Raw genomic sequence first — 21,758 nt, 5'->3', positions numbered from 1 at the left:
GTGATCCCAGAGTTCAGAAGAGGGTGTCAAATCCCGTGTAGCTGGAGTTACAGCTGTTTATGAACAACCTGATATGGGTGCTGACATCCAAACTCTGCCCTTCTGATAGAGTAGTAAGTGCCCTTAACTGCTGAGCCATCTCTTTAGTCCTGTAAATTTGAATTATAAGAAAGATGAAAAATATAAAAACATGTGTCACAATGCTGGAAGTGTGGCTCAGGGGATAAAGTCCTCTGGCACCGGTGACCCCGAGTCTGACCAGCAGGACCCCTGTGATCCCAGCAGTGAGGAGGTGGAAGGAGGAGGGTCAGAAGTTCAAGGTCACCCTCAACTACATAGTTACATTTGAGGCCAGCCTGCTATGCAAGATCCTGTTTTGGGAGAGGGGACAATTTGCTTCAGAATACTAAGCAATTCTTCCCATATTTCTACGAGGCTCTCTCTAGTTGTCTGTTGAGGAGCACTGACAGGGGCCTCTGGCTGTTTTTCGTGGGAATAGCTGTTCTTAATCACCCTGTCCCCACCAGGCTCCATCACCTCCTTATCCACATTCTTTGAGGTCGGAATCCCCATTTCTCTGAGTGAGATAACTCAGTGCAGGCCCGGGCTGGCAGGTCCTCTGCCTTCATTTGAGATGCTTGGTTCAGCTCCCCTTCCTCCTGCCCCCAGGCCATCACAGGCCCAGTACTTCCCCACCACAGCAGCCTGGGTCTCCCTCCTCTCCTCTACATGGGGTTCCCTCTCTTGCTAAGCCCTGTGCAGACAAAGTCCTCTTCTGCTCTAAACGTCTCTTGGCTCAAAGCTTCCTTGGAGTGCCTGTTTCCATTCCCAGGGCCACTGTGACCATAAAGAACATGCAGCTTGGGGTACATTCAGTTAGAGGATAGAAAGAATAGGGGCTTTTATTTGAATTAAATATGATAAGGTTTGAACAAAGTCCCTTCCTGGAGTTCCTTGGTAGTCAGCCTTCTGTTCTTTAGCTCTGTTCCCAGGGGAACCTTGTTGAGGTTCTTATTCTTCACAGAGGCTGGGTTTCCAGATCCAAACTGGAATATAACCTGGAGACTAAGGCCTGAAAACAAGGGATCACCAGCAGGGGGCAGCAGAGAGAGCTCAGGAGGTGTAAGCTGGCCTCCATTGAGAGTTCCCAGGAGAGACATTGCCTTCTTACATGGGCAGTCAGCATGGTACTGGGGAGTGAGAAGGAGAGCAGAGAGTGCAGGCTTGTTGTTGCTTTCTGATTTTTTTTTTTGACACGGACTTTCTATGTGGTCCTGCTTGGCCTTTCGAGTGCTGGGACAAAAAGTGTGTGTCATCACACCAGGTTGTAGGCTTGTGCACAGTGTCATGACATCTTTGGGGATCCTCCCAGGGCCCCAAAGACCTCAGCTTGAGGTTCCTTGCTCTTACCAGTAGTCCCCACGTTCTGAAGGTTCCCCTTCTGGCTAGCATACCCCACCATGGGACCAACTGCCCTCCTTTCCGTTTTCAATGTGATAGCTAAAGAAACTCCATTTCATGTTAGGCATCCATCTGGGTACCTAATAGCCATTCTGTTGCCGACGCAAGCTCCTGGAAGTTCAGTTCCCTGCAACCTTGACTCCTTGACCTCCACCCAGAAATGTATGTCCATGATGTGACCATCTGTGTGTTATGATATGACTAACTGCTAAATTTTGGCTTCTGTAACCTGCTTAGGCAGACATTCAAGGACTGTTTAAAGGTCATCTTGATCACTTAATCTTGGCCAAGCAGAACAGCTCTTGTGGTTTTTGCCTTTAAAAGCCCTTCTTCATCTGCCTCTGGGTGACATGTCTCTGATTTGGGTTAGAGACTGCAAGCCTGCTAGTAGTTTTAATACATTTGGCTAATTACAACCTGAATTGAGTCTGGTCGTCTTTTCCCAGTAGTCTCAAGCTCCACAACATCTGGAGATCCCAGCAAGATCCTAGGAAAACACAGATTCAGGGCCTGGGGTCCAGGATAGGTTCTAGTGGGGGTCAAGTCTGGGGTGGATGTGGAGGCCCCAGGAAGCCTGAGACCATGGCTGCACAAATTAAAGAATCACTAGTTAGGGAGGTCAGATGGGGTCAAGTAACACAACTCAGTGGCCCCTGGAGTGATCAGCCCTGGTTGAGGGCAAGCACATTGGTGAACTTAGGGGACCGGGGCTGCCCCAGCCTGTGACGCCTGCTAATTTTCAAAATAGAACCAAAAGAATTGCTAGCTTAAAACAGGACTGATTGTGAGTTTTTCTAGATGTCTGGACATTTGGGGACTCATAGGGGAGATGAGAAGTGATCATAGACCCGATCTCCAGACTCAGAGTACGAGATATGCTTCTGGTGTGCCTATAAGTTTTCTTGTAGGAATGGGAAGAAACTGAGCACAGCCAAGTTGCCATTGAACTGTATGCTGTAACACTTGAAGGAGTTCTGCAAAGCAGACTGCAGAGCTAAGATGTCACCTAGACAGCTCCTCACTCTCTGTGAACTAGAATGGCCCACCTTTGATGTGGGATGGCCAGATGAGGGCCATTTGACCCTCAAAGTGCCAAGGAAGTCTAGCACATAGTCACAGAAACCCTGGCTACTTGGACAGTCCTGTTACATTGACAGCTTCTCTTCCTCCTTTCCAATCCCCTTCTTGGCAGAAAGGTCATAAACCTTAAACAAGGCTCCTCTGCTTCAGTCACCAAGTCAGAGTTGGAGGCAGAGTAAAACACTCAACAAAATGTCTGGACACTCTGTGGTGGTCCTGAAAGGAGGAGGAAGAGGAGAAGGAGGAGGAGGGATAAGAAAAGGACAAGGAGGAAGAGGAGGAGGAGGAAGAAGAGACAGTGGCAGCAGAGATTCTCTCACCTTACAATCCCCACATCCAGCCAGTCCAGAACCTGACTCTCTGAAGGGGATGATGCATGCGCAGTCCCAAGAACCTATCCTCACCCATCCTTATTTTCACACCCCAAGAGAGAACCAGCTTATGCTCCACTCCAGTTGAGCCTGACCCCTGCTGTTCTCTCTCCTAGAGAAGCACCCCTAATGGGCACCCATCCTTGCCAGAGTAAGGGGCTGATGGGGAGCAAAGGCCCAGACCTTCTTTTTCTAGTTTATGTCCTTTTTGGACCACTGATTTGTATAACTGGAGACCCAGAGCACTCCCTTTTCTGAGAAGCCTCAGGTTATCATCAGCCTTTGGAAACGGTTTTCTTTACCCATCAGCTCACCTCGGCCGATGGTCAGAAGTTTCTAGGTACCGTTGTGACTGCACAGGAGAAGAACTGAATAATGACTGGAGCCAGCAAGGCTACAAAAGGTCCTAGGGTGACCGTGGTAGATGCCAAAAGAAGAGCCGAGGGAATATGGCCTTCCACTCTGCCAAACTGGAATCCCAACACTGATCAACATAAGGGAGTACTAGACACCTATCCCTGGGGCCTCCTGAACAGGATGAGAGCAGCAGCTAGAAACCAACTAATCTTAAAGGTGTCTAAGGTAACTTAGGGAAATCAGGAAATCTCCTGCTTGATTCCTGGATCATCTTCATGAGGTTTATTGGGTATTTACCCACATTGATCTGGCTGCTGCAGAAAACCAAATGTAACAGGCACGGGGCCTGCTTGTTTGTTGGGGTTTCTGTCCCACCCGGTACCCCACAACTGTTTGGCCACAAAGAAAATCACACATAGGTCTCCATAAATTATAAGCTGATTGGCCCATTAGCTCTAGCCTCTCACTGGCTAACTCTCACATCTTGATTAACCCATTTTTCTGATCTATGTTAGCCATGTGGCTCCGTACCTTTTTTCAGTGGGGCAGATCACATCCTGCTGCTTTGGTGATCTGGGCAGGAGTGGGAGGAATCAACTTCCTCCTTCCCAGAATTCTCCTGTTCTCATTACATCATTTCTACTTCCTGTCTGGTTTCCCGCCTATATTTCCTGCATTTATTTATAACATGATTGACAGAATACAGACAATTCTCCCTCACCAACTAAACACCTGAAAGATATCATTTTCTTTCTACTCCAGGGCCCTGTGTACCAACTTATATTTGTTTTTAATGGACAGATCTGTTGACTGAATTTTCTGTACTGCCTGATTCCTATAGTCGTTAATTCCCAAAGAAATCACACAGAGGTCTACATTAGTTATAAACTGATTGGCCTAGTAGCTCAGACTTCTTATTAACTCTTATAACTTATATTAGCCCATTATTCTTGTCTATGTTAGCCACCGTGGCTCAGTACCTTTTTTTTTTTTTTGGCAAACCAGTCACATCGTGCTTCCTCTGCAGCTGGGTAAAAACTGAGGACCAAGCTTTCCTCTTCCCAGAATTCTCTTGCTCTTATTGACCTGCCTCTACTTCCTATTTGGTTGTCCCACCTATACTTCCTGCCTGGCTACTGGCCAATCCGCATTTATTTAAAATATAATTGACAGAATACAGACCATTGTCCCACACCACAGACCCAAGTCAGGGTTTAATGACCTACTGATCTGGACTTAACTACCACAAGGGTTTAAGAATCCACTACTCTGTTTGATGAAGCCTTCAGTGCAAACCTGCATGAACACCACCAAGGGCACCGTAATGTCACCCTCTTCCAGTATGTGGATGACCTTCTCATCACTGCACACACACTGAATGAGGGCCAAAACCTATTGAGGAACTGCTTAAAATGCTCCAGTAGCTCAGCTGATGCGTGTCTAAGAGTCCCAATTGTGCTTCCATAAGGTAAGTTATCTGCCATATTGCTCAGAGGGTAGCAGCAGGACTCTGTCCTTGAACAGGATCCAAGCTATCTTAAACATCCCAAGCCACAAAATAAAGGTCAGGCAAATTCTTGGATACAGTTGAATACTGCAGATGATACCTAAATTTGCAGAAATATTAAAACCATTATGCAAGGAGAAAATGACCCCCTGAACTGGAAAAACAAAGACAAGAAGACATTCCAAAGGCTCAATGAGACTTTGATGTCAGCCCCAGCGCTTAGGCTACCTGGCCTTACTAAACCTTTCCACCTGTATGTGGATGAATGACATAGGGTGGCCAAAGGCATACTGACCCAAACTTTGTAACCCTGGAAAAGGCCTGTGGCCCATTTATCTAAGTGTTTAGTCTGCCGCAGCAGGATGACCACCTGTATGCACACCACTGCCACCACAGCACTACTGCTGAGAAAATGACCACAGACGGGAGCTGGTTGTCACCACGCCTCCCTCCATTACACTGCTCCTCTGAGCTTCTGAGAGCTGGATGTGGAACTCATGCCTTGCCCTCTATCGAGCTCTCCTTTCTGATGCACCAGGATCAGTTTCTCACTTTCTGCAGCGTTGGACCCAGCCTCCTTCCTTCCTGACCCCGAAGAACAGCTTTTTGACTTCTATAACTTCTTTATACAGATACTCAAGGACTTCTTGGGGTTTTTGCCTTTAAAGCCCTTCCTTTAGCTGCCTCTGGGTGGCTCATTTGTGATTTGGGTTAGAGACTGCAGGCCTGCGATCAGTTTTAATAAATTTGGCTAATTACAATCTGAACTGTGTCTGGTTGTCTTTTCCTTGTGGTTTTGACCTCCATAACATCAACTTCATGGGTTCCTTTGTTAGCCTGGAAAGTCCTCCAGCATCCCAGGGTCATCTTGGTTTGGGTGTCACTCTGTCCCCCCTGTAATTCCTCTCTGCTCCACCCCAAGCCTTTCTGGTGGCTGTGCTCCTCGATGTCCCTCTGTGGAACTCTGCAGACTTTGTAGAGAAGTGTCCTTCTCCCCTAGACTGTGAGTACGTGTGACTGGTCAGCCTCTGCTGGTCTATGTGTTCTGAGTCAGGTGTGGTTTGCAGAGTGAACATGGCTACACTGACCACTGGGAGAAAGAGGGGGCCAACAGGGTCTGTGGTTGCTCCTAGTGAGCATGGATGAGCTAGGGGAATCAGATAGTTTTTCCAGGAAAAGAAACTGAACCAGAAAGTACCAAGGGGATGAGTGAGGCAAACAATGGTGGAAGATATGCTGGAGGATGTTGAATTAGAGCAAAGTTGGAGGCGTCATGGAGACCCAACAACAGAACGTCACAGCCCTACGCCTTTGCATTCTAAAGCCCTCACAGCTCTGAGTTTTCATAGTCCTGAAGCCCTCAAGGCATTCGGGGAAGTGCTTCTCTTTTCCAATAGTTCTGACTAAAACTCAGGGCTGGGTCACATGCTGCTCTCTGAAGCCATGCGGAAGCAAGGGCAAGGGGTGCTGTAGGTCAGCCCAGATTTCACTCCTGGTGCTGACTGTTGACCCCGCTGTGGTTATGTGTGTTAGGCTCATGATGCAGAAAGGATGTTGCCAAGGCAAGCCCTAAGCATGCAACCTTGGAGCTGGGAGCATGCACAGGCACCGGTGGGCATCTTGCTTGGGTCTTTCCCCTTCATCAACCATTGACCAAGCCACCAGTAGACCAGCTCACCAGTTCTGAGTGTTACGTATCGACATTGTCAATGTTTCAGCAGCACACCTATAGTTGCTGAGCTCACCCATCTCTGAGACCAGATATGTGTCTCAGTGGTAGAATTATTGCTTACTATGCACAGGCTCTGGATGCTGGAGACAGACAGATAAACAAACAAACAAATGATAAAAAGAACCTTTAAGAGTAAGCCCCTGGGAATGTGCAGGAGGAGCAGGAAAATAAATGTGGGGATGACACTCTTCATGCTCATGTGCAAAAGGCCGCTGCACTTTTCCTTATCTGAGAGTAGAGAAACCTCTAAGCGAGGACAGAACAGTATCCTAGATCCCTTGCCTGTGGATGGTGTTTCTGGGGGAAACACAAGCGGAACCCTGGAGTGAAGGAGCAAACAGGAAAGGTGAGCAAACCCGACACCTGGGGGTCACAGCTTGTGGGATGATGCCCCTCTCCTGTCCGGACTCTGCCCTTCTGCTGAGCAAGGGATCCCCAAAGTTCTGCTTTCCAGGTCCTTCCAGCTTCTCAGGATGTCCGAGGAAATAGTTCCTGGGTTGGGTCGAGCTTGACCCTTCTTGTATTTGGGGAAATAGAAACCAAGACCAGCCCTTTTCTCGCTGTGATGGCTGGGAAAGTATTGCCTGTGGCTCTCAATCCCACAGAGAGAGGGACTTGGCAGACCCTGCTGGGGTGCAGGGCAGGACTTCTGACTGACTTAGAAGGGTTGCCTCCCCCCACCACACCTGTCCAGCATTCAATAGACAAGAGAAAAAAGGTCAATAGTCAGTGGTTTGAGCTTTGTATCCTATGTCTTCTGTTCTTCCCTGAATAGTTACACCACACACACACACACACACACACACGCACGCACGCACGCACGCACACACATGCACGTGCACGCACATACACACACACCAAGAGTTGAACGACGGCCACCTATTTCCTTTTTATCCAGCAGATCCACCTCCACAGGGCTATTTCCCACTGAGTGGAAGGCAGCGCAGCTCCATGACACTCCTGTTAGCTCCTCCTTGCCTAACAGGGCCACTGCTGGTCCCTGCCAAAATGGCTTCTCTGTTACTGGATTTACAGGGTTCTCAGTCACTACCCATAGGCCTATGGGAGGGTGGCTCCAAGATTTGGGAGAAAGACATGGGAATGAGATATGGGAACTAAGTATGAAAACTGCACACGTCATGTATGGGACAAGGCATCTGCAAGCTTGTGATTGACACCTCCTGAGAGCGCTGTGAGACTGGCCGCTCACTGTCACCAGGACTGTAAGCGCCCAGAGGCAGGGGTAGGAGAGCAGGGGATTAGAATCTGCCAAGCTTCCCTGACTTTGGAGGGATGTCTTGGCTAGCAAGTGGTAATATCAGCTCTACTCCTGGTTCCAGCTCCCTCAATGCAGTGGGAACACTACCCTGAAGAATGCCGTGTTCTGTCTGTCCTCCGGAGGCTTTCCTTCTCATCCTATGTCCAGTGAGCAGCAGGAAGTCCTACAGCAGGATTTGTTTTCCTGTCTTTGTTTTGGGTTTCTAGGACAGTTCTCTCATTCTGTAGTCCAGGTTAGCCTCAGACTCACTCTGCAGTCCAGGTTGGTCTCTCTAGCTTGGATCTTCCTGCCTCAGCCTCCTGAATGCTGGGGTTACAGATGTGTTATCATGTGTCTTACTTTTCTACTGCTGGCCAAAGAAATTTGTGAAAAAAGACATTATTTGGGGGCTCATGGTTGCAGAGGGCTAGAGTCCATGTGGGGAACACAGCAACAGCCAGGCAGCCATGGTGTTGGAGCAGTACCTGAGAGTTTACATCTTGATTCATAGGCATAAGACAGGGAGGGAGAGCTGGTTTGGAACTGCATGGGCTTTTGGAATCTCAAAGCCCACTGCCAGGGACACCTCTTCCAACAAAGCTACACCTCCTTCCTTCCCAACTGTTTTACCAACTGGAAACCAAACATTTAAATATACGAGCCTATGGGGACTGCTCTCAGTCAAACCACTGCACCATGCCAGCTCCAGAGCAGTGTCCATTCTCCTGGAAGAAGTGTTACAGGTCTCGTTTAAAGCAGTACTTTGGGCCCAGGCTTCTCTGTTTTTTTTTTAAAATTAATTCTGAAAATTCCAGAGACATCACCAATATGGATTTAATTGCTAGTGAAGGTTTTATAGGTCGTTCTAAACCTGTGGGTCATGACCCCTTTGATAAACCTCTATCTCTGAAAATATTTACGATTCATAACAGTAGCTAAATTACACTTATGAAGTAGCAACAAAAAGAATTTCATGGTGGGAGGCACCACGACATGAAGAACTGTACTAAAGGGTCGTGCATTAAGGAAGGTTGCGAACCACCGGCTTAGGTGAAGGTGGATCCTACTTCGTTTTCTCTGACAGTTCCTCGGATATTGTTTTCCTTGCCATCAGCCCCTCTCCCACACCATTAGTGGACCCATCATTCGATTGCTCTGATGTTAACTTAACATTCTTTTATTGTTTTATAATAAAAAATGGTCGCAAGTCAGGTATTAGGTAAAACCTGATAGATCCACAGAGCGACGGAGAAGAATGATCAGTGGCCTCTACTCCCCATACTTCCCTGCTAACAGGGCCAGCGCATCTCCTTTGGCCCCTTGTTATTCCTCTTGTCTGTCTATCTCCTCCGAGTCCTCCAAAACTCTATGGTTCACTTGGTTGCTCTGAATGTGGACCCAGTTCTCCATCCGACTTTGGTGGCGGTTTCTGAGCAAGAGCACAAACAAATCTCCTGCAACGCTAACTCTGCAAGATAGCAGAGATCTCCCAGTCTGAGAACTCTATCCCACAAGTCTGCCCCCACTTTAGAAACTTGGGACTGTTAGGGTACCAAGGGACTCTCTCTTTTGCCTGTATTATAGCCAATAACATTCTCTCAGTTTGGGTTGTTTTCTAGAACAAATCATGGAACTATGTAAACACTAGGTAGAGTATTAGAGTTTATGGAAAGACCTGGGCTAAGGTTTAGCAGGTCCTGAGCACCAAACTTCTATGTCTGAGGAGTCAGGGTGGGATTGATCCTTCCTTTATTTTCTTGGTTTTTTTTGTTGTTGTTTGTTTGTTTGAGACAGGGTCCCATGTGTCCCAGACTGGTCTCAAGGTCACTATGCAGCTGGGAATGACTCTGAACTTCCGATTCTTTCCTGTTGCTGTTTCCTGAGTTGTATGATCTTTGGCATGAACCCCGACACCCGTTTAAAGGCATCTTGGAATGGAAGCCAGGGCCTTAAGTGTATCAGACAGTGCTCTACCAACTGAACCGCAGCCTGAGCCCTACTTTCTATTAGGTATTAGAATTCTTGTGTCTCCCTTTGAAGTGCCTCTAACAGGGATGTCTGAGAGTGGGGGGGGGATGCGGAGGTTTCTAGTCTTTCTGGGATCAGAGGCTATCTAGAGAGAGCCTGGAATCATCTCACCAATATGAACTCAGGTGTGCTCAGAGGAAGCACAATACGAATAGCCAGGGGCATTCCCGTCATTCAGGAGTCAGGGTTGCAGAAACTCTGAACTAGGACCCAGTCAGAGACCAAATTAAAGCATCTCAGGGCTTTTCCTCTGCTCTGTCTGCAAAGTTCTAGAGTTCTGAGAGGGCAGTCACCTACACTTTGCCCCACCACAAATCCCTCCCCCCACCTCATGCACTGACTGTTATTTGTTTTTGAGATGGGGTCTAACTATGTGACTCTGGCTACCCTGGAACTCATGTATGTAGACCAGAGTGGCCTCGAATTCACAGAGATCCTCCTGCCTCTGCCTCCTGAGTGCTACCTCAAGCCTGACGGAAATCAGAGGTCAATATGGTCTGTCTTCCCTAGTCTCTTTCCACCTTTATTGAAAACGAATTTCTCGCCGAACCCAGTACTCACTGATTCAAGTAGGCAGGCTGACGAGAAAGTGCTAAGGATCTTCCTGCCTCTGCCTCCCCAGCCCTGTGACTACAGGCACATGCTGCCACGTGTGTGCTGGGTAGCCAAACTCTGGTTGTCATGCTGTGTGGCAAGCAGTTCACTGACTGAGCATCTGCTCAGCTCCACCAGGATGTTCTTCTGTAATCTGCCCTTCCTCGGTGCCTGACCCAGACCCCACTGAAGAGGATCAGGGGTATGTGACTCTGAGGGGCACTGAGGGGGGCGGGGCAGAGAGGAAGAGGGCTGCTGAGCTCTTGGCCTTTGGTTCTCCAGGAGGAGGGGCCAGGGGTGACACAGGGTTTCTGCAGAGTCAGAAGGAAGGAGGCAGGGCAGGGGAGTGGTCATGACCTCCTCAGAGAACATAAACCAGTTGTCTCAGCTCCCACTGCTGCTGGCTCACAGGACAGGCCTTTGGGGGACCCGGTGGCAGGAGCAGCGCCAGAGGATGAAGGAGGCAGAGTTGAATGGAGATGTGGCTCGATTCTGCAAAGACAACCAGTATGTCTCCCTACAGCCCGGAGGTGAGGACACTTAGGGTTCCCGCCTGTACCCTGCCCTCTGACCCATCCATGCCAGTCCAGAAACTCATCTCATCCCCACCTTCGTCAGGGTGAAATAAATGGGTCAACAGATGCCCAGAACTCTGAGAGCCTGGCCTCTGTATGGAACCTTCAAAGCCCCTGCACTGGGTTCAGTAACCAGAGGGAAGAAAAGGGTGCACTTTAAGTTCAGATGGCCTGGGTTTTTTTTGGGGGGGGGGTTTCGAGACAGGGTTTCTCTGTGGCTTTGGAGCCTGTCCTGGAACTAGCTCTTGTAGACCAGGCTGGTCTCGAACTCACAGAGATCCGCCTGCCTCTGCCTCCCAAGTGCTGGGATTAAAGGCGTGCGCCGCCGCCCGGCAGATAGCCTGGTTTTGAACCCCAGCTTTGAATACTGCCTACCCTCCCCGTATCCTCTGGGGCTGGTGGTTTCTGAGGTCATTAGTGGGTGTACCTTGCCCCTTAACCGCAGTGCCAAGAAGGCAAGGGCCCCTGTGACAACAGTTCAAGTTCTGTGGGAGGCTCCAGAAAGGCAACCATCCATCCTAGGGGCTATTGTGCTTCTTTTAGTCAGGTTTGTTAACAAAACTGGACCTGGAGGTCTGGGACCCTGCCATGGGCCTCCTTTTCATCTCCCCTCCTCCTTCATTTTCTTCTTTGTTTCTGATCATACTTCTGTAGCATGCCCTCTGCGGCAGGTTTTCTGTCTAGGACACCACTACAGCTTCTGCAGGATGTGAGTTGCTGATCTTTGGTTTGTCCACTACAGCTTTGTGAGCGGTGTGAGCCCCTGATAGTTGATTGTTGCCTGGTCCAATGCAGACTCTGTGAGGTGTGTGAGGTGTGAGCCGCTGATCATTGGCTGTTGCCTGGTCCACTACAGCTTTCTGTGAGGTGTGAGCTGCTGATTGTTGGCTGTTGCCTGGTCCACTGAGAATGCTTCCTTTTCCTGCCTGTAGCTATTCTGTGAGAACATGGTGGCTGTTCTCATCTCTAATGGACAAGCTAGAGGACTCTTCCAGAGAGTGACAGTCCTAGCCCTCCCAACACTCACCCCCACAGGCCTTGTCTTCTCCCCTGCAGGGCGGGACCCTATACCAACTGTTCCCGTGGCTTCCAGGATGCTGAGGCTTGTCCAGGCCTTCTTGACACTCATGGCTGTGTTCTTCTCTCTCCTGGCTCTTTTTCTGGTGGGTAAGTTCTCAGGTGACCTGAGCCACCATGAATTTTCCTTTCTGTGCAAAGATCCCAAGATACCAAAGGGCAGGCCTCTGGGCCTTCATGTTCTCTGAAACAACAATTTACCACCTACCTCGGTCCAGCCTGAAGCCCATCATGCTTTGAAATGACTCAAGAGAATGGAAGCTTTGCAGGGAAGCTGTGTGGGGTGGTCCTTGGTGCCCCTCCCTCTTTCTGGTCCCTAGCTGGTGTGGGGCAGCCTGTCGTGCCGGGGCTGTGAATTGAGCTGACCCAGGAATGGCTACCTCAGGTTTACAGACTTGGAGACCCAAGCAGAATGAAGATCCTTCCTTCCAAGCCTTGTCTCTGAGAAGCAACTCTACTATACAGAATCCTGACAGTGAGTAGTCACAATGAGATCGGGGCTGGAAAGCCGGGCATGGGGGAACACGGGCCCTGGGTCCAGCTTCTATGGCCACATTTTAGTTCTGCCTCCCGCTTTCCTCCTTTAAAGAACATCCTTTGAACCACTTTAATTTTTGATACAGGGTTTCATGCAGTCCAGGTTGATTTCAAATAAAAAAGCTAAGGATGAAATTAAGCTTCAGATCCTCCTGCCTCCACCTCTCTAATCCTGGAATTACAGGTGTATGGCACTATGCCCAGATTTTGTGGTTCCGGGGGATGGACCCCATAACCTTGTGCAAACTAAACAAGTATTCTCTCAAATGAGCTATATTCCCAAGCTCCAAGTTGTTCTGTTTTGAGCACAGCTTTATTGAGCTATCATAGCTGTAAAGGTTGGGCACATTCTTAAAACCTACACTCTGGTAAGTTCTGGTGAAGAAGTGTGTTCCTGAAACCATCTCTATAGTCAAGGCAAGGAGCCAATTCACCATCACTGTTCCCATCCCAACACCCCCGATTTTACTTGTAGCCTTGATGATCCCTGCGATTCTCTCTTGACCTGACCTTCAAGTAGCTCCTCCTTGTCATGACTAAAGAGCAGTTTAGTTATAGAGTTTCATTTAAAAAAGAAAAGGGATCAAAAATTTATGTTCTTTCCCTTTTCAGTCCCCTTTCAGTTATATGATCATGAGTAGTGCTGGGAATTAAACCCAGGCCAGAACTTCAATTTTTCCTATTCCTTCGTGTGTATGCAGCAGTCAGCTCTCTCTCCACCCACCTTGTTTGTAGATCTGCATCCTTGGGCGATCCATCCCCAGAGTCTAAGAAGCTGCAGGACCCGTGGGCTGCCCTCAGAACACTTAGAGCTGTGTCTGGAGGTTTATCTAATGCATCCAATGTGTCTGCTATCTAATGAATCTGCTATCTCATGTATCTAATGAATCTGCTATCTATGTATCTAATGTATCTAAGGAATATGCTATCTAATGTATCTAATGAATCTGCTATCTAATGAATCTGCTATTTAATGTATCTAATGTATCTGCTATCTAATGTATCTAATGTATCTGCTATCTAATGTACCTAATGAATCTGCTATCTAATGTATCTAATGAATATGCTCTCTAATGTATCTGCTATCTAATATATCTGCTGCAACACACATGTTACAAAAGCAGCTAAAGGAGGAGTTTGTCTTGGCTTCCAGTTTGAAGGACAGTTCATCATGGCCAGAAGGTGGAAGGCATGGAAGCAGGAGTTGATCACATTTGCATCAACAGTCAGGAAGGAGAGAGCTATGACACTGGCGCTCAGCTCTTGCTCTTTTTTATTCCATCTAGGACCCGCCCCCCCCCAAGTCCATGGATTGGTACAGCCCACATTCCGGGTGGGTCTTCACATCTCAGTCAAACCTTTCTGGAAACTATCTTATAGACACAACCAGAGGTTTGTCTTCTGGGTGATTCTAGATCCTTCCAAGTTGACAGTATTAACTTATAATCCAGAACATTCTGGAACATTCTGATTTGCCATCTGAACTTCCCTACATATACCTACATAATGGGCTTCAATGGCAACCCTTGTTTCCTCTTTTCAGATCATCCCCACTCTGGCAGCGTGGCAGAAAAGCAAGAGGCTACCCAGAGGGTTAGGGGTTATGTTGAGAATTCTAACACTTGGTACGAGGAGATACAGATGCTGAAGAACCGAGTGGAGAACGTTAGTTCTCAGGTCCAGTTGCTTGGGGACCACCTGGAGGATGCCAGTGCTGACATCCAGCAGGCAAAAGGTCTGCTGAAGGACTCAGGTTCCTTGGCTTTGGAGACCCAGGCACTGAGAATCTCCTTGGAGTCGGCCAGTGCTGATATCCACAGTCTGAGAGGAGATTTGGAAAAGGCAAATGCTATGACTTTCCAGACCCAAGGTCTCTTAAAGAGCAGCACAGAAAACACCAGTGCTGATCTCCACATCCTGGGCAGAGGCCTGGAGGAAGCCCAGACTGAGATCCAGGCATTGAGGAGAAGTCTGCAGAGTTCCAATGACCTCAGCTCCCAGACCCAGAGCTTTCTCCAGCGCAGTGTGAACAACACTAGTGCTGAGATCCAGGCCATGAGAGATCATCTGGAGAGGGCTGGTGATGAAATGAGTTCATTAAGGAAAGACCTGCAAACAGTCACTGCCCAGACACAAAAGGCGAACGGCCACCTGGAGCAGACGGATGCCCAGATCCAGGTGTTAAAAGCTGAGCTGAAAAGCACCAGCTCCTTTACCTCCCACATCGAGGCAGTCAGTGATCAGATGAAGGACACCAGCAAAGAGTTACAGACCCTGAGAGGAGGCCTGGCAGATGTCACGGCTCTGAAATCCAAGATCCAGATGCTACAGAGCAGTCTGCAGAAGGCCAAGGAGGACTTGCAGAGTTTGAAAACAGATCTGGAGGCTACCAAAACTCTCACTGCCAAGATACAGGGGGAACAGAGTCGCCTAGGAGCCCTGCAGGAAGCTGTGGGTTCACAGGAGCAGAGAACTCAGAGTAAGTGAGAAAAGTGTGTGTGTGTGTGTGTGTGTGTGTGTGTGTGTGTGTGAACGAGAGAGAGAGAGAGAGAGAGAGAGAGAGAGAGAGAGAGAGAGAGAGAGAGAGAGAGAGAGAGAGAGAGAGAATAAATCCTGGGAGATGTAGCCTCTGGGGAGGATGATGGCCTTTGACCCTTTAACCTCTTTGTTTACCTCAAAATCTGGGGAGGAAGATCAGTAATTTAGGAAGATCTGATAAGTGAATCTAGTAGCAGTCAGGCTGACAGCCATGTCTTCAACTTGCCTCCTCTTCCTCTTCATTGTGTGCACTGTATGTACACATTACATATGATTGCACATGAATATAGAGGCCAGGTTATCTTCCTTAGCCTTTCCCCACTCAATCTGTCTTATATAGCTATTATCTACCTATCTGTCTGTCTGTCTGTCTATCATATATCTATCATCTATCTATCTATCTATCTATCTATCTATCTATCTATCTATCTATCTATCTATCTTTCGTTCTATCCTTGAGACAGTCTCTTATTCCTAAGATTGTCTTTAAGTTTTGCTATCTAACCATGGATGACCTTGAATTTCTTATCCTCCTGCCTTCACCTCCACGAGTTCTGGGAATCCAGAAGTGCCCTCCTATGCCTGGTTTATGCAGTTCCGTGGCCAGAACTAAGTACTTTCTGTAAAATAGGCTAGCACTCTATCCAGTGAGCTACATCTATAGCCCTCCTCACCTTAATTTTGGAGACGATGTTTCTGGCCAATTCCATTAAGTTGGTTGGCCAATGAGCTTAAGAGTCTCACCTGTCTTCACCTCCCAACACGGAGACTATAGGCACACCATGTCCCACACTGGACTTTTATGTGGGTGCTGGGAGTTGAACTAGTTCCCCATGCTTGTGCAACAGCCATATCATTGATCAAGCCACCTTCCAAACCCTTGAACTTTTTTCTTTAAGTGCAAAACAGAGAGCATTTTTGGTTTCTGCATTCTAAGGTCTCTAACTGCTTCCTGCTGCCATACTGAGGAAGCAGCCACAGAGACCACAGGGCTTCACTTTTGGAGAAGAGGCTGCCTTCTCCGTTTTAACCTCAGATCTCAGACAAATGCCAGAATCACCCACAGAGCAGGCACAGCCATGCATGCATAGTGTGTGCTAAGGCATGTTTGGGAGTTGAGCAGAGAAGGAGCATACATCTCAGCCAGTTTCCTGACGCTGCTGGCTCAGCCAGTTTCCTGACGCTGCTGGCTCAGCCAGGTTGGGACCACATGTCGCGAATCCCTGTTTCACACACTGACCCTCTTTCACGGAGACCTTGGATCTTGTGCTGTCATTGATGTTTCTGCCTGATTAAAAGTGCCTTCTTCCTGGGTGGGCCAGGGGGCTCAGCAGGTAAAGCGCTTGTTACCAAGACTGGCAACCTGAATTTGATCCTCAGAACCCACATCGTGGGAAGGGAGGACTGCTTCCTGCAAGCGTTCTCCTGGTTTCCACATGTGTGCTGGGTCACATGCATGTGACACCCTTCTAATAAATAAATTAAAAAATGTAAGCCGTGTCTTCATCCTGTCTTGTCTTCTCCAGTTTGAACATTATTCTAGAGAATGTGGGGTTGTGTTGGAGTCTGTGGGTGGGGATGAAGTCAGGAAGTGAAGAATGTGGGGTTAACTTGGGAGTTGCCGGACTAGAAGCAGACTGACCTGGCCTGTGACAGTTATGAGTGGGAGAATATTGCATACCAGAAAGCAGCCATCTGCAGAGAGCATTAATGGGTGACAAAGCTGAGACAGAGACACTTAGGTGTCTTGGAAGATGGCCTTTAGGACAGGGCATGGGACTGGGGAATGGCCTCCCAGCCCTGCTCCTAGAGCACGGAGCATTGGGAATTGCCAAGGCTTGTGGCCATCCAAGGTCAGACCTGATACAGTAGAGGCTGACTTTGGGGCATCACTGTCTGCTTCTGATCTTCAGCCTCCCTCCCCTGACCTCTGTTCTAGATCAGCTTCTCCAGCTGATCCTGCAGGGCTGGATGGTCTTCCATGGAAGCTTGTATTACTTTTCTCATGAGAAGAAGTCGTGGCATGAGGCGGAGAATTTCTGCATGTCCCAAGGAGCGCACCTGGCATCAGTGACTTCTCAGGAAGAGAAGGTCAGAGCTGCAGGCTTGGGGCAGGCTAAGGGGTGCTGAATGTTTAGGGACACATAAACTTAGCCCTTTGTCCTCCCAGTGTGTGGTGGAACTCCTCATGTCCTCATCATGAGAGGAAGAACTATTTACTGGGCTCCTAAGAGAACTCTGTCCCGAGGAGGAAGCACAGGCAGCTACTGCCACCTGCACAGAGAAGGAGGACAACCTTCTGGGGAGGACCAGGACCCAGCAGATGCCATCAGGAGGGGAGGAAAGGAGGACAACCTTCTGGGGAGGACCAGGACCCAGCAGATGCCATCAGGAGGGGAGGAAAGGAGGACAACCTTCTGGGGAGGACCAGGGCCCAGCAGATGCCATCAGGAGGGGAGGAAAGGAGGACAACCTTCTGGGGAGGACCAGGGCCCAGCAGATGCCATCAGGAGGGGAGGAAAAGACGTTTGTCCCACTCTTCAGTTTCGGGCATGTGCCTCTCTTGCTTTCCCTCAGCTCCTGCCAGCCTTGCCCTGGGGCAGCAATCTGCATGGGTATACCCAGTGGTTGAGGAAGGCTGATGGAAAGGAGACTCTGGCCCTCTGGGAGCTTGGCTCACTGCTAACCACCTGGGGACTCTCAAAGTCCTGCTACCCTAGATACTGTCCTTAGAGGGCCTTCTGCTCAGGGCCTGGAAGGAGCTCACTAAGCTAGCAGAGGATTTTGCATGGTTCAGTTTAGTTCAACTTGCAGAACTGTCCCTTTCTTGCCGCTCTCCCAGGTTTGTTACAGTACCGCTCAGAATAAACTATGATAAGGACTTCTGTCCCAGCAAAGCCACACTCCTTCTCAGGGGTGAGAGTTATTCAAGACCGCCAATATGAGGGAAGCTGTGTTTCCAGAGGGACTAACCTGCTACCCTAGATACTGTATAAACCATGGAAGGTTCTGGAAGCCCCTGCACTGAGAAGGGCCTCCTGCTCAGGGGTCAGGGAAGGAATGGTCCAGGGAGTCAGATCCTCACAGCCCTGCCTCCTTTGTGCAGGAATTCCTGGCAAAGTTCACAAGTAACGAGTACCATTGGATCGGACTCACTGACCATGGCATTGAGGGCGATTGGCGCTGGGTGGATGGAACACCGTTTAACCAATACCAGAGCAATGGGTGAGTCTAACCTCTGTCTAGCACTGTTTGGGCACTCTCTTGCGGTATGGGAAGTCCTTCTATGTATGTGTTGCTTTTATTGGTTAATGAATAAAGAAGCTGCTTTTGGCCAAAGGCTTGGCAGAATATAGCCAGACTGGAAGAGATATAGATAGAGAATAGGCGGAGTCAGCAGAAGGCATGGAACCACTGTTGCAGACTGGGCAGGCTTTACTGTCCTATGTGTACAGTCCTGTCCACTGAGTGTTAGTTTTGTGTGTGCATGTGTGACATATGGAGTGTATTGTGGTGTGTGCATGTAGCATATATGTGTGGTTTTCTATGTGATATATGTGGTGTGAGTGATGGGTGTGATGTGCAATGTCTGTGGTGTGTGATATGACATGTGGTATGTGGCCCTATGAGGCCAACACAAGAACATCAGGAAAGGACAGGCCCTGGGGCTGGCAGACCAGTTGTCTCCTTGTTTTTCTGATTTCATTTGTTCATTTGTTTCTTGCTTACTTGGCCCTTACCGGTGTTGATGGAGCACAGAGCCTCCGAGAGCCTCCTAGAGCCTCTGAGGCTCGGAGCCTGAGTTCTGTGGAGGATGCTCCTGCAGAGCCTGGATCAGAGGGAGGGCAGCTTCAGCAGGGTCACTCAGCAGGCTGCTCTGGCTCCAGTCCTGTCCCCATCCTGAGGTCTGTCTTTATGCACGGGAAGGAATACTGACTTCTCTAGCAGAGTAAAGCCATTTTCTTCCAGGTTTTGGGGAAAAAATCAGCCCGACAACTGGAGACATCCGAATGGGGAGGTTGAAGACTGTGTCCACATGAGGCAAATGTGGAATGACATGATCTGTGGGGCTGCCTACCCCTGGGTGTGCGAGAAGTCCACAGGTCAGGCTGTGGCCTGAATGGGCCAGAGCAGAGTCTTTCCTTCTCGAGACTCCCAGAGCCCTGGACTCACTGCAGAGCTCCTCGGGTCCTGTGCCGTCGCGTTGTTTAATCATGTGAAACATGCTTGCCTCCTGTGGCCCCTTCAGCGAGATGACTTCTTAAAGATAAGCCCTACATGCTTGTGTCCCCTCAGTACCCCAACATGCCTGCCCAACCAGGTCTTCAATAAACACCCCCTGAATGGATGGAAACTTGGTACTCGTTCGTCCCTGTGGCTGCCTTCACACTCCTGTCTCTCTGGCCTGGCCCTCCTCCCCTCAGGGTCTGTTCCTACAGACATACTTTCCCACAGGCTCTGCTGTGACTGTGCCGACAGCAGTAGGGGCTACAACAACTCCAGGGCCTTCTTAGGTCACCCCAGTGTTCCATAGGTTTCTTCTGGGTGCAGATGGGGTCCTGTTTCTCTCCCTTGTTTTCTGGGGTGTGGGGTCTCTGCTCCACCCTCCCATTCATCTCTCTAATCGTTACAGGGATTCTACGTTCTGCTCACCTTAGGATGAGACCCTCAGGTGCTCTCTGTTGGTGCCTGTGGAGCACTCTATCCATGCACAAGGAATTTCATGCAGGTTTCTGGATCTCTGTCTGTCTGTCTGCCTGCCTGCCTGTCTTCTGGTCTCATCATACTCTGCCCACAAGCTGCAGTAAGTTCTCTTTCCCCAGCATGGGTAGAATGACATACCTAGGTTAATACTATCTTCCCTGTCCTGTGGAAGAACCTTCAGAAAGAATGCCATGGGGCCACAGGCTCCCCATTTGCTCCCCAGCTCCCTAACTTGGCCCAAAGTTTTAGTCTGCCTGTGCTCCAGTATCTGGAAATAGTGGTTTCCTCTATGTATGAGTCTTTTAGTTGTTTACAATCAAAGAGCTCCTCCAGCTGTGTCCAGCTGTGGCAGTTTGGGGACGGAGACATGGCTCTGTGCTTGAGTGAGTGCTGCTCTTGTGGAGGATACAACCTCAGTTCCAGCACTCTTGTCTGGAAGCCTGACTTCAGCTCCAGAGGGTCTGACTCCCTCGCCTGGCCTTGTGGGCACCTGCACTCATGTGCACAGTTTGATACACATACCTATAATTAAAATAAATATTATAAGAGAAGTGGAATATCTTAGATCTGTTATATTTTTTGCTGAACAGAACTTTATCTTGTTCATACTTATTTTTAGCATTTTTTTATTTCCTCCTCCTCCTTTTGTTAGTATGTGTGTGTGTTAGTAACCATAGAAGCCAAGTGACTTTATGTTTTATTTTATTTTATTATTATTGAAAATTCATACAACGTATTCTGATTATGTTTCCCTTCCCCCATTTCCTCCCAGATTGTCCCCATCTTTCCACCTATCCAGCTACATGCCTTCTCTCTCTCTCTCTCTCTCTCTCTCTCTCTCTCTCTCTCTCTCCTTCTCTCTTTCTCCTATATACATCACTTATTTGAAATGTCAGTTATACATAGGATACAGTGTTACATGCTTACCAGTAACAGTAGAAAAATAGAACCAGTGAAAACCTCTGTACAGCTGTGATGGTACTCAAAAGAAAAATGCATCGTTTACAGTGCTTAACACAGACGAGTTCAAGTTTGGAGGTACCTAAATAAAAATACTATATATTTCTTTTAAAAACACTATGTACAATCAAAGAGTAACCAAATTTACAAAGTACTGGTTTGTATGTGCCAGTTGTGGCACATACCTGGCAGGGGGAACTCGGGTTTTCAGCCCTCCTCCCCCATCTAAGAGCACAATTCCCTAGGGCCTACCCAGATAACCTGGACAGTCATGTGCAGGCAGGTACACCAGGAGACTCTTCCAGAGAGTGTCTGATCTCAGTGCTCACATAAACACACAAGTAGGAGAAGATATTCCCCAAGATACGAACTTGCAAACACTCATTCTATAGAAATGGCCACAGCATCCTAGTATTCCGAATACGACAGATTGGTACAGTCATGGATATATTTTTTAGGGAAAACAAAATCAAAAGTCTTGCCTAGACAATGGCCATATGAAAACTAGTACAACTGATGGAACAAGGAAACTCACACTTCACAGAGCACTGTTCACACAGCAGAGGTGAGAGAAGATAGTAAAACACCTCTAGGGCGGGCAGAATAGCTCTTAGCAAGATTATCTGAATGAGTCTTGAAAGTACCCACATGGTAGACACTGTGAACCACTGCAGACCCGGAATCAGCACCATCAGAGTGGCAGTAATAGTCTGTTGACTACACAGAGCCTAACTCAGCCCTGAGAAACACGTGAATGCCTTATCATTGTAAAACAATGGCCTTATACACATTTTGTGAAATGTAATTTTCCCTTAAAAGGAAAGTTCAGTATTCTGAAGACATGACCCCTTCATTGCAGACACTGGGAGTGTCGCTCTTTCAACTCCAGCTTCGGCTTTCATGGTGTTCTGTAGCATCAACTTAGTTCAGATGTACAAGGGTTGTGCCCATTGCAAGAACTTCAACAAGTCAGGAAAGA

The 21,758-nt window shown here is 48.4% G+C and overlaps 1 protein-coding gene across 1 annotated transcript; it reads left to right on the top strand.

Moving 5' to 3' along the window:
- The first annotated feature begins 10,800 nt into the window (after positions 1 to 10,800).
- Clec4f (C-type lectin domain family 4 member F) lies at positions 10,801 to 19,460 on the top strand. The gene is made up of 7 exons (XM_075982024.1): positions 10,801 to 10,918; positions 12,020 to 12,130; positions 12,426 to 12,515; positions 14,121 to 15,056; positions 17,055 to 17,206; positions 18,222 to 18,340; positions 19,085 to 19,460. The coding sequence occupies exons 1-7, from the start codon at positions 10,843 to 10,845 to the stop codon at positions 19,233 to 19,235; spliced, it is 1,635 nt and encodes a 544-aa protein (XP_075838139.1). The 5' UTR covers positions 10,801 to 10,842; the 3' UTR covers positions 19,236 to 19,460.
- The last annotated feature ends 2,298 nt before the right edge of the window (positions 19,461 to 21,758 follow it).

Source organism: Microtus pennsylvanicus, chromosome 8, assembly GCF_037038515.1.
Source record: "Microtus pennsylvanicus isolate mMicPen1 chromosome 8, mMicPen1.hap1, whole genome shotgun sequence".
In the NCBI taxonomy this organism is placed as follows: Eukaryota; Metazoa; Chordata; class Mammalia; order Rodentia; family Cricetidae; genus Microtus; species Microtus pennsylvanicus.
This window is presented reverse-complemented; position numbering and strand designations above follow the sequence as displayed.

Coding starts and splice junctions, on each gene's coding strand:
- Clec4f (XM_075982024.1), top strand. CDS start 10,843: ATGAAGGAGGCAGAGTTGAATGGAGATGTGGCTCGATTCTGCAAAGAC. Junction 17,207..18,221: donor TGACTTCTCAGGAAGAGAAG/GTCAGAGCTGCA, acceptor TCCTTTGTGCAG/GAATTCCTGGCAAAGTTCAC. Junction 18,341..19,084: donor AACCAATACCAGAGCAATGG/GTGAGTCTAACC, acceptor ATTTTCTTCCAG/GTTTTGGGGAAAAAATCAGC.